Below are 11,527 nucleotides of genomic sequence, written 5' to 3'. Positions count from 1 at the left end.
TTGCATCTCCAGATGTTTTGGGACTACAGTTCCCATCATCCCTGACCACTGGTCCTGCTAGTTGGAGATGGTGGGAGTTGTAGTCCAGCAACAGCTGGAGACCTGTTTGGGAAGCACTGATCTATAGGATATCAAACCTTCTTCAGTCAAAGGGCTGCATTTCCTTATGGTCAGCGTTCGAGGGGCTGCATGTCAATGATGGGGGGGGGGAGCAGAGTAGTGGATAGGGCCAGAGGCAACAGGTAGACAGGGCCAGGGACAAAAGCATGTTTCCTCAACCTCAGCCCTCCAGATGTTTGTGGCCTACAATTCCCATCATCACTAGCTAGCAGGACCAGTGGTCAGGGATGATGGGATTTGTAGTCCCAAAACAGCTGGAGGGCCGAGGTTGAGGAAGCCTGTACAAAAGCAAGCAGAGTAACGGATGTGGTGTAGTGGTTAAGAGCGGTAGTCTCGTAATCTGGGGAACCGGGTTCACGTCTCCGCTCCTCCACATGCAGCTGCTGGGTGACCTTGGGCCAGTCACACTTCTCTGAAGTCTCTCAGCCCCACTCACCTCACGGAGTGTTTGTTGTGGGGGAGGAAGGGAAAGGAGAATGTTAGCCGCTTTGAGACTCCTTTGGGTAGTGATAAAGCAGGATATCAAGTCCAAACTCTTCCTCTTCTTCTTCTTTCCTATATCCCAGCCAGGCAAAAGGGATTTCAGCACCTCCCCACACACAATGCTTCAGTCTCCATCCAGGCATGCCAGAAGCAGGATCCCAATTCAAGGACATAGCCCAGCCAACAAAGTCTAGTTCTTAGGCCAACCATTATTTCCACCCTCCTACAGCAATCAGCACTTACAACATTCCTGGGTCTACCATGGAGCTCCTTGGAGTTTTCAGGCATGTTGGTATCTCTCTATCCCGGTTAAAGAACACGCTTTGGTTTCCCTCAAAGTCCACCAGAACCTTGCAGCTTCTCACCTGGAGTCTCTCTCCGTAGCAGGCAAAATGTAAAAAGGAGGAAAAGGGATAGAGTGGGCAGGGGCAAAGGGCTTTGAAGTCATTGCTGTGAGGCTAAAAGAGAAATCCCAAATTAGGAACACCTTAAAACCTCTTACATGCTATGTGGATATGTGGCTGTTCTATATATATATACAGTGGTGCCTCGCAAGACGAAATTAATTCGTTCTGCGAGTCTCTTCGTCTAGTGGTTTCTTCGTCTTGCGAAACAACCCTATTAGCGGATTAGCGGATTAGCGCTATTAGCGGTTTAGCGGCTATTAGCGGCTATTAGCGGCTATTAAAGGTTTAAGGGATTAGCGGATTAGCTGCTAAAAGGCTATTAGCGGTTTAGCGGCTTAGAAAAAGGGGGTGGGGAGCAAAAAAAAATCTCAAGACTCGCAAGACATTTTCGTCTTGCGAAGCAAGCCCATAGAGAAATTCGTCCTGCGAAGCGCATTGAAAAATGGAAAACCCTTTCGTCTAGCGGGTTTTTCGTCTTGCGAGGCATTCGTCTTGCGGGGCACCACTGTATATTATATATATATAATGTTCTTTACTGAAAAATTAAAAAGTACATAATTACAAGTGTACAGGTTAAGATAAGACACACAAAAAGTAGGGGGGAACCATAGTACCCATGTAGAAAACAAAACAGAAAGAGAGAGAGAGAGAGAGAGAGAGAGAGAGAGAGAGAGAAATTTTATATATTACAAAACAAAACAAAACAAAAATGTTATTGTAGTTAAGTAGCTCTTAACCTAATACGGTACAGTGGTACCTCTGGTTGCGAACGGGATCCGTTCCGGAGGCCCGTTCGCAACATGAAAAGAGCGCAACCCGCAGCGGTGCGTCTGTGCATGCGCGGGTTGCAATTCGCCGCTTCTGCGCATGTGTGTGGCGTCATTTTGCGCGTCTGCGCATGCGCAAGCGGCGAAACCTGGAAGTACCGGAAAGGGTTACTTCCGGGTTCCTTCCGGGTAACTTTCAGGTTATGCCGTGGGACATAACCTGAAAGAACGTAACATGAAGCAGACGTAACATGCGGTATGACTGTATTTAGAAAAAATAATTCCAAATATGGCTACGGGGCTGTTGCTGTTTGCTGCTGTCACTACTGGTGTTACTCTTACATAGGAGCACAGGAAGCGCCTTTATTCTGAGTCAGACGTAGCCCTGCCCTGCCATCACAGACTGGCAGCAGCTCTGCAGACAGGGGCCATCCCCAGTCTTCAGGAAAGTGTTTACAGTGGTACCTTGGTTCTCAGACTTAATCCGTTCCGGAAGTCTGTTCCAAAGCCAAAGCGTTCCAAAACCAAGGCATGCTTTCCCATAGAAAGTAATGCAAAACGGATTAATCCGTTCCAGACTTTTAAAAACAACCCCTAAAACAGCAATTTAACATGGATTTTACCATCTAACGAGGCCATTGATCCATAAAATGAAAGTAATAATCAATGTACTGTACTATAAAATAAATAAGACAGTATTGTAAATGATAAAAATTTAAATTAAATTTTTTCCCCTTACCTGCACTGATGATCCTTGTTTGGATGGGGGGCTTTTATCCATTTCCGCAGTCACACCATCAATTGGCAGCTGAACTGGGTTCCACACAGTCACAAAAACAAATTAACCGAAAAAGCCACAAAAACAAAAATGCAAAATAAATAGCAAAAACAAAAGTGCCAAACTTAATGCGTTCCGGAAGTCCGTTTGACTTCCAAAATGTTCGAAAACCAAAGTGCAGCTTCTGTTTGGTGTAGGCGCCCCGGAAACATTATCTGACAGCCGCATCAGATGTTCGGCTTCCTGGATAATATGTTTTCTGGATAATATGTTTTGTTTTAATTTTGAATAACAAAGTTATTAAAAAAAATAGAAGCCTGCTGGGCCTGATCCAGCCCGGGGGCTGTAGTTTGCTGACTCCTGACCTAAGCCTTGTGAGGATCCCCTCGCTAGCACTCACTGGGCAAACTACCACTGAGGTGGATCTTCGTAGACTTGTCCCTTAAATCTATTTGGTGGCTCTGAGCAGCACCTCACTGCGAACATCCCTGGTACACAGTGTGACGCGGCAGCTAAAAAAGCCAATGCAATTCCAGGCTGCATCAATAGGAGTATAGCATCTAGATCAAGGGAAGTAATAGTGCCACTGTATTCTGCTCTGGTCAGACCTCACCTGGAGTACTGTGTCCAGTTCTGGGCACCACAGTTCAAGAAGGGCACTGACAAACTGGAACGTGTCCAGAGGAGGGCAACCAAAATGGTCAAAGGCCTGGAAACGATGCCTTATGAGGAACGGCTAAGGGAGCTGGGCATGTTTAGCCTGGAGAAGAGGAGGTTAAGGGGTGATATGATAGCCGTGTTCAAATATATAAAAGGATGTCACATAGAGGAGGGAGAAAGGTTGTTTTCTGCTACTCCAGAGAAGCAGACACGGAGCAATGGATCCAAACTACAAGAAAGAAGATTCTACCTAAACATTAGGAAGAACTTCCTGACAGTAAGAGCTGTTCGACCGTGGAATTTGCTGCCAAGGAGTGTGGTGGAGTCTCCTTCTTTGGAGGTCTTTAAGCAGAGGCTTGACAACCATATGTCAGGAGTGCTCTGATGGTGTTTCCTGCTTGGCAGGGGGTTGGACTCGATGGCCTTCTTCCAACTCTATGATTCTATGATTCTATGGTCATGTTGCACTCTGGCCATACTCACATGATACATTTAAGGCACTATGATACCACTGTAAACCGTCATGGCTTTCCCCCAAAGAATTCTGGGAGCTGTAGTTTGTTAAGGGTGTTGAGAGTTGTTAGGAGACCCTTATTCCCCGGACAGAACTATATTTCCCAGAGTCCCCTGTGAAGAGGGGCAGGTGCTGAATGTTGGGAGTTGTGCAACAAAATAAAATTTTACGTTCAAATCCTCAATGATTTAGATATACAGTGTGATTATCCTGTTCAAATAAAGACAATAAAGCTGTAATAACTTTGACTGGGTCTGAGCAGTTTAAAAATAAATCCAAACATTTAGAAATTAAGTATCAAAATGTAACTGAAAATGTTAAACAAAACCTGATAATGCTAAAATACTGCGAGAGCATGCAAAATGCGGCTGATATATTTACGAAAGCACTAACTTTGAGAAACATGCACAACTAGTGACAAAATTAGGAATTATTGTGCATGATGTATAAATATGTTTTGTATATGTTAAAGTACTGTTTCGCTTCTGTTTCTGTTTGAATGAGACAGTGTTGGGAGTCATTCTGCAAAGAAACAGTAAAGATGTTTGTACCTTTAAAAACTGTTTCTGTGAGCTTTGAGCAGATTGGGTACAGCTGGTCATGACTACAAAAGCAGGGAAAGTTGTTTGAACTTTGCCTGCAAGGAAAACACCCACAAGCTTTGTTGTTTTGTAATAAAACCTTATTTGATTTGGTTTTACACCGGTCTCATGTCAGCATCGCCCTTGAGCCAGTGCCACTAACTGGACTCATCCACTTCAGCCCCGACTGGGCTAGGCGAGCTGGGTAGCACTTCCAGAGACCACCTTCTGCACAGGAACAGGTCAAAGTGCTGTAGACTCACAGCTTAGAGTTGTGAGCACCGGATTCACTCCAACAAGACAGTCGTCGTACAGCAGAGTACAGCAGAGTATATACAGTGGTGCCTCGCAAGACGGAAAGAATCCGTTCCGCGAGTCTCTTCGTCTAGCGGTTTTTTCGTCTTGCGAAGCAACCCCATTAGTGGATTAGCGCTATTAGCGGTTTAGCGGCTATTAGCGGCTATTAAAGGCTTAAGGGATTAGCGGATTAGCTGCTAAAAGGCTATTAGCAGCTTAGTGCCTTAGAAAAAGGGGGTGGGGAGCGGAAAAAACCCCCCAGGAATCGCAAGACATTTTCGTCTTGCGAAGCAAGCCCATAGAGAAATTCGTCCTGCGAAGCACCTCCAAAACGGAAAACCCTTTCGTCTAGCGGGTTTTCCATCTTGGGAGGCATTCGTCTTGCGGGGCACCACTGTAAACAACTCGGAGAGCAGCTCTGTAGAATATTCTCTTTATTCTATAACTACAACTATTATACAACTATATACAGAGCTAAATAGGTCTAAGCATAAAGAATGCTGAACCGCACTGAGTGCCTGCAGCTGCTCTTAGCAGCAACCTTATCTATACACACGATCTCTAACACTCAGTCTCTCCGACTCACTGACCGACACTTTGATGTGGTGCTGGAGCAGAATATGTAGAGAGCAGAACAGGCCTCCTCCTCTCTGCAGAATCAGCAGACTCCTCAGGAGATTCTTGGATATGGGAGGGGTGAAATCTCTTCATCTCATAGTGTCATAGTTTCTGTCATCTGCCACCAGAAAAAAAGCCCCTCTAACACTGAAAGCACTCTGGGAATTGTAGCTCTGGGAGGGGAATGGTGGGGCGTCTCCTAACAACTCTCAGCAAACTGCAGCCATGATTGTTTAAAGTGATATCATAGCATGTGAATGTGGGCTCAGTTTATATCAGCAGTTGACCCTCAGATCTCCTCACTACTTAGCCACTGGCTACTCAGGGCCCAAACTATATGTTACGTTATATATTTTAAGTGCTTCCTGAGGAAAATCACCACACACACCCCTATTTGCGCCCCCAAAGTGTTGTTTAAAGCACCTTCAGGGACAGCCAGAGAGGGGGTGGTTTTCAGCAGGAAGCTGGTTTCAGCAGGTTCTGGACCGGGGCCTCAGGGCTTGCCATTTTACTCAAAATTAAAATGGCCAGCTTAATCACACTTCTAAAAATGTGTGGGAAACACCACATTAGTTTGTGGGGTTTGTTGTTGTTTTTATCATGTATTTTGTGCTTTTAGGTTGTATTTTTATGTTGTGAACTGCCCTGAGATCTGCGGATGATGGGTGGCATACTACTACAGTCGTACCTCGGGTTGCATGTGCTTCAGGTTGAGCGATTTCGGGTTGCGCTCCGCAGCAACCCGGAAGTAACGGAGCGCATTACTTCCGGGTTTCGCCACTCGCGCATGCGCAGACGCACAAAATGACGTCACACACATGCGTGGAAGTGGCAAAACCTGACCCGCACACGTGCAGATGTGTCGTACGTTCCATTCAGGAAGCGAACGGGGCTCTGGAACGGATCTTGTTCGCATCCCAAGGTACCACTGTACTGGTAGTAATAGTAGTAATATTACTCCAGTCAAACAGCACAAGGAGTACAGCAAGCAGGAGGTCATGGAGAGACCAGGCCAGATAGTTGGTCCTTAAAAAAACAAAAAACACCTCCAGTCCTCAGAGGCAGGCTGCATTCAGAGGCTCAGGAGGCCTTGGCTCACCTCCAACCCACGTGGGAGCAAGTTGCTCATTTGGAGCTCTCCATGGTCCTGCGACAGCTGGCCTACCTTCATTAGTCATCTGGAGCAAGATACAGGTTAGCTCATGGCTGTGCAGCAGCAGAAAGATCGCTGGAAGCTGCCTTACACTGAGTCAGACCATTGGTCCATCTAGCTCAGTACTGTCAACACTGGCTGGCAGAAGCTTTCCAGGGTTTCAGACAGGGAGTCTCTCCCAGCCCTAGCTGGAGATGCCAGGTATCGAAGTTGGGGCCTTCTGCGTGCCAAGCAAGTTGTGATGGCCTGGGAATCTGATTCAGAGGCTGAACCTGAGGAATCCCCAGCCTGCACAGGAGTCCCCGCCTCCAGGGCCGGCTGAGCCGGGCTGGGGCTTGAATCTGAAGGACCTTCACCTGTGCTGGATCCTCTGGAGCAGACACCAGCTGAATCCACTCTGGCTCCGGAGGTGATGGAGGACCCATTGCCTGCAGGGGCTCCTCTAGAATCATAGAATCATAGAGTTGGAAGAGACCAGAAGGGCCATCGAGTCCAACCCCCTGCCAAGCAGGAAACACCATCAGAGCACTCCTGACATATGGTTGTCAAGCCTCTGCTTAAAGACCTCCAAAGAAGGAGACTCCACCACACTCCTTGGCAGCAAATTCCACTGTCGAACGGCTCTTACTGTCAGGAAGTTCTTCCTAATGTTTAGGTGGAATCTTCTTTCTTGTAGTTTGGATCCATTGCTCCGTGTCCGCTTCTCTGGAGCAGCAGAAAACAACCTTTCTCCCTCCTCTAGGTGACATCCTTTTATATATTTGAACATGGCTATCATATCACCCCTTAACCTCCTCTTCTCCTCTCCCAGCCCTATCAGGGGAAGGTGAGGTTGCCTCTGGGTCCAGTAACCCTCCAGCCTCTCCGGAGCTGCAGAGGCTCAGGGCAGAGGCGCGGAGGGAACTAAGTTCCCACAGGAGGAGTGCTCGGCTTAAGGCCAGGAGAAGCGAGTCACCTGTGGGCCGGGGCTGCCCCAGGCCTCAGAGGAGATAAAGGCCAGTCAGCCCAGTCCCAGGTTGCGGGAGCAACATCGTTGGTAACCTGTTTCCTGCCGGCACTCTGACCTGCTCTCCCGAGTTCCTGACCACGCCTGGCTCCTTGCCTTGGACCCCGCTTTGCCCTTGACGGACAGCCTCCAGACCCTCAACCCAGGACCGGACTCAGACCACGCCGCACGGTAACCCCCCCCCCGGGACCAGCACACAAGTGCTCTGTCACTGAACTCTACAGCCCTTCCTCTACAGGAGGACCTCTTGGGGCACCCACGCTCACACCACGCTATGGTTTGGCATAGCATGATGTGAGGAGACACAAAATTGAAGCAAAAATTGGTTTCCACATGTTGCAATCTCTAACTACCCACTGTTGAAGAGCGCTTATCAGATACAGTGGTGCCCCGCAAGACGAATGCCTCGCAAGACGGAAAACCCGCTAGACGAAAGGGTTTTCTGTTTTGGAGGTGCTTCGCAAAACGAATTTCCTATGGGCTTGCTTCGCAAGACGAAAATGTCTTGCGAGTTCCTGCGGGGTTTTTTTTCCTCCCCCCCCCCTTTTTCCCAAGCCGGTAAGCCGCTTATCAGCTGATCCGCTAAGCCGCTTAACAGCTGATCCGCTAAGCCGCTTATCAGCTGAGCCGCTAAGCCCGCTAAGCCGCTAATGGGCTTGCTTCGCAAGACGAAAAAAACCGCAAGACGAAGAGACTCGCGGAACGGATTCTTTTCGTCTTGCGAGGCACCACTGTACACTTTGATATTGCTTGCAAAGCTCATGAGAGACAGTACGGAAGGGGGTTGGATCTGCTGCCCGAGGCCAATGCTTCACCTCGCCTCATGGGTGGGCTGCCTCTGAGAATGGGACTCTCAGTTGTATGTGTGAAACAAATTCTCAGTTTCAATTCAGGAAAAAGAAGTGCCTGTCACCAGTGCTATTCTTTCTAGAAAAAGAGGTGCCAGAATTCACCATGAACACCTGCCTTGTTCTCTTATAATGGCAATGGTGCCCACCTGAGAGGTGCCAGAACTGAGTTCTGGCTTTTAAAAAGCCCTCCCTGTCACCGATCAGGGAAGTTGGGCATCACCAGGCAAGGCAATCAGATACATTTATAGCTCCCTTCACTCTTGGGGAAATTTCTTTCCTGCAGTCAAGCTCAGGAATTAATGATTTGGTGTTTGCAGCGGGTGCATACTGCCCTCTAGTGGATTACCATAGTAGCACAGATCTAAAAAACTGCATTTTTTTTTTTTAATTCGAAAAACTGGTTTTAAGGAAATGCAACTTCCTTAATACTTTATCCATATTGTCCTGGGCTTTCTTATCTGATATCTGTAAATAGAGTCATAAGTGTAGGTTGCCTGAGGCAATAGCTGTTCAGAGCCATGGACTTGTTAATAGCTTGGAGATGTGTTAATTGGCAAAAGCTTCTTGATACAGCACACTTTGGGAACCACTCAAAGATAGGCAACAATTAGCAGTGGTGGAACTTGGGGTCTCAAGTTTCAGCGGTGACCTGTGCAAGGTCAAAGTTCAACGCTCCTCTTGCTTCTCGCACACCATTCTAAATCATAGTTTCAGCACCCTCAAGGCTCCATGCCCAGTGCAAGTGTAATAAATAAGCAAGCAAGCAAGCAAATAAATAAATAAATAAATAGTGTGTGTTTCATAAATTCTGAAACAAGGGGAGTTAAGTAGAGTAGAAAAATCAGGAATGAGGAGGACTGGGGGGGGGGGACGGGGACTCAGTGCCTCTCTTTCTAGGGGAAATGGCTCTTTATAAGGATTTGCCTAATTCACTCTGCACATTAAGAGGGGCAGAGCTGTACTGCTGAGTTCCTTTGGAATGGGTATGGAACTGAAAATACTTTGGAGAAAGTTAGTCCAGGGTTTGTGTGGGATTTGTTGTCTAGCTGGATTGGAGGCAATGGGGTGAAGAAGCCTCTGCATTCTATAAACTGTGGCTAGCCTTCCCTGGCAGGTTTTAGCAGCCAGCTGCAAAGTCCAATCCTATGAGCAAGGATACTTAGAATTAAAGCACAATCCCACATAAAGTATCATCTCTAGTTGCATTTAGGCACCTAATGAATACTACTGCTTTAAAAGAATCCTTTGCACATTTACCATATGTTCCGGCGTATAAGACAACTTTTTAACCCAGGAAAATGGTTTCCAAAGCCTTGCCATACTCCTTTCCCAATTTTGAACCAATCAGTTGTTCCATATCCAGTTCTAACTGTAGCTTCTTGTCCCACATAGAGATTTCTCAGGAGACAGATGAGGTGATCAGGCACTCCCATTTCTTTAAGAACTTGCCATAGTTTGCTTTGGTCGATGCTTTTGCGTAGTCAATGAAGCAGAAGTGGATGTCTTTCTGGAACTCTCTCGCTTTCTCCATAATCCAGCGCATGTTTGCAATTTGGTCTCTGGATCCTCTGCCTCTTCTAAATCCAGCTTGCACTTCTGGGAGTTCTTGGTCCACATACTGCAGCTTACCCCCTCACAAAGCTAGATTCCCAGCACCTCTTTAAAAGCTATGGTTCCCAGAATTATTTTAGGGAAGTTGTGTGATTTAAATGTATGGCATGCAGGCAGCCTCTGTCCTGAGCAGCTTTCAGAGGTCAGCAAAGATGGATTTAGAGCCCTTTGTGAGAGACAGAGCTGCTCTCAGGACTTCTGCACGATTCCTTTTTCCTCTCCATTTTAATACCAGATTACAAGGAGGGAGAAAATGCGAGCTGAGCCCGATATTCTCCCCGCTTTATCCCCTTCCACCTTGCAAGCTAACCCTCTTGCAGTTTCCTGATCCCCAAGAATTTGCCTATAAAATGAAACTTGCATGCTTTTAAATTCACGTGGGAGTGCACCGGGGGGGGGGGGAATCCTTGCTCCTGTCCTGACTGGGGTGTCTCTGTGTGTGTCAATACATGCTCACAGGTCATACCTGTGCAATGAGGAGATGGTGACTTTCCACCTTTATGTTCTGCACTCACTGGAGGACAAAAGATACTCCTTACCAACCAAACTGCACAGCAATCAAATGTTTAATGAACCATGTAACGTCTTGGAATGACCATCAAAAACTAGCAACAACATTAAGTGGGCAGATAAGAAAATTGGTAAAAAGGATTACCTGCCTCCTTTTAAAGAAATGACTGGGGAAAGGTGCAATGGCTTTCCATTCATTCACAAGCTGCCTCTGCACAGGCAGATTTTAAGCTGAAAACAGGCCTGGAGTTTCATGTACAGGATCAGGCACTTGTCATGTGTAAGGTGGATCAATCAGGTTTTTTGGTTAAGTTGGCCTGTCCGGTTTAATTCTGCAGCTGCTTTCTAGCGTCAGGATGATACACAGCAGCTGAGGAAGCATCAGGGCATTGGAATACATTACATATTGACCTGAGATGACTTAAAGGGGTTTGAAGAATAGCAAAAAGCTGCTGCCTAGGGTGATATAGTTGAAACTGGGTAGTCTCTGGGTAGTCTCCCACCAACTGGTCTTAGTGGTTTTACTGACACAGATTTCTGGAGCGGTTCCCATGCATCTTGCAAATGGGCCAACTGAACATCTTGCTCACAGACCATCGTGTTTTGTGGGGGTTTTTAAGCTTTGTGATTCAGATGTCATTCGGTTGTTATGTCCAAGGTGGCTGTTGTTTGCTCCATGTCAGGACACTGCGAGCAAAGAGGAGCCCTTTGCAAGCTCATCAGAGGAAGGAGAATCGCAGAGGGATGGTGCACCCAGACACAGTGCAGGGCTAATGGCAGAAAGGGCCTGGAAGCTGTAGCTGACACTAGCGCGTTTTTGACTGGGGAGGCCCTTTCGGGGATTGTGATTGTGGTGAACTGATCCCGCTGAGTTCAGAGGCCAAGTGCTGCAGGGATCCTTGACTGGTGAACGAAGATGAGAAGGTGAGGCTGGATTCTGGCAGGAGAGAGAGAGAGAGAGAGAGAGAGATTCAAATGGTTCCAGAAATAGCTGAAGATGTAACTCACAAGAAGCTGAGAGGCTCAATACATTGACTATTAAACTGGTTCCATGGAGCATGCTTAGTCCCAGTTTTTGGACTAGCAAAGCAAAAAAAGAGGGAGGCAGGCCTGGTACAGCATCTGTGAAAGTGTGCCTGCCTGCCCTAGTACAGTTGAGCTGAATCATTAG

The 11,527-nt window shown here is 47.1% G+C and overlaps 1 protein-coding gene across 5 annotated transcripts in view; it reads right to left on the bottom strand.

Annotated features, from left to right (window-relative positions):
* Positions 1 to 10,968: 10,968 nt before the first annotated feature.
* CATSPERG (cation channel sperm associated auxiliary subunit gamma) overlaps positions 10,969 to 11,527 on the bottom strand; it is a 42,659-nt gene continuing 42,100 nt past the window's right edge. For all 5 annotated transcript variants that reach the window (XM_083454836.1, XM_083454835.1, XM_083454834.1 and 2 more), the window contains one exon: positions 10,969 to 11,293. In XM_083454836.1, coding sequence (XP_083310962.1) covers positions 11,163 to 11,293 — 131 coding nt within the window. In that variant the 3' untranslated portion in view covers positions 10,969 to 11,162. The remainder of the gene's footprint in view (positions 11,294 to 11,527) is intronic.

This window comes from Podarcis tiliguerta, assembly GCF_965153285.1.
Source record: "Podarcis tiliguerta genome assembly, chromosome: 8".
Lineage (NCBI taxonomy): Eukaryota > Metazoa > Chordata > Lepidosauria > Squamata > Lacertidae > Podarcis > Podarcis tiliguerta.
This window is presented reverse-complemented; position numbering and strand designations above follow the sequence as displayed.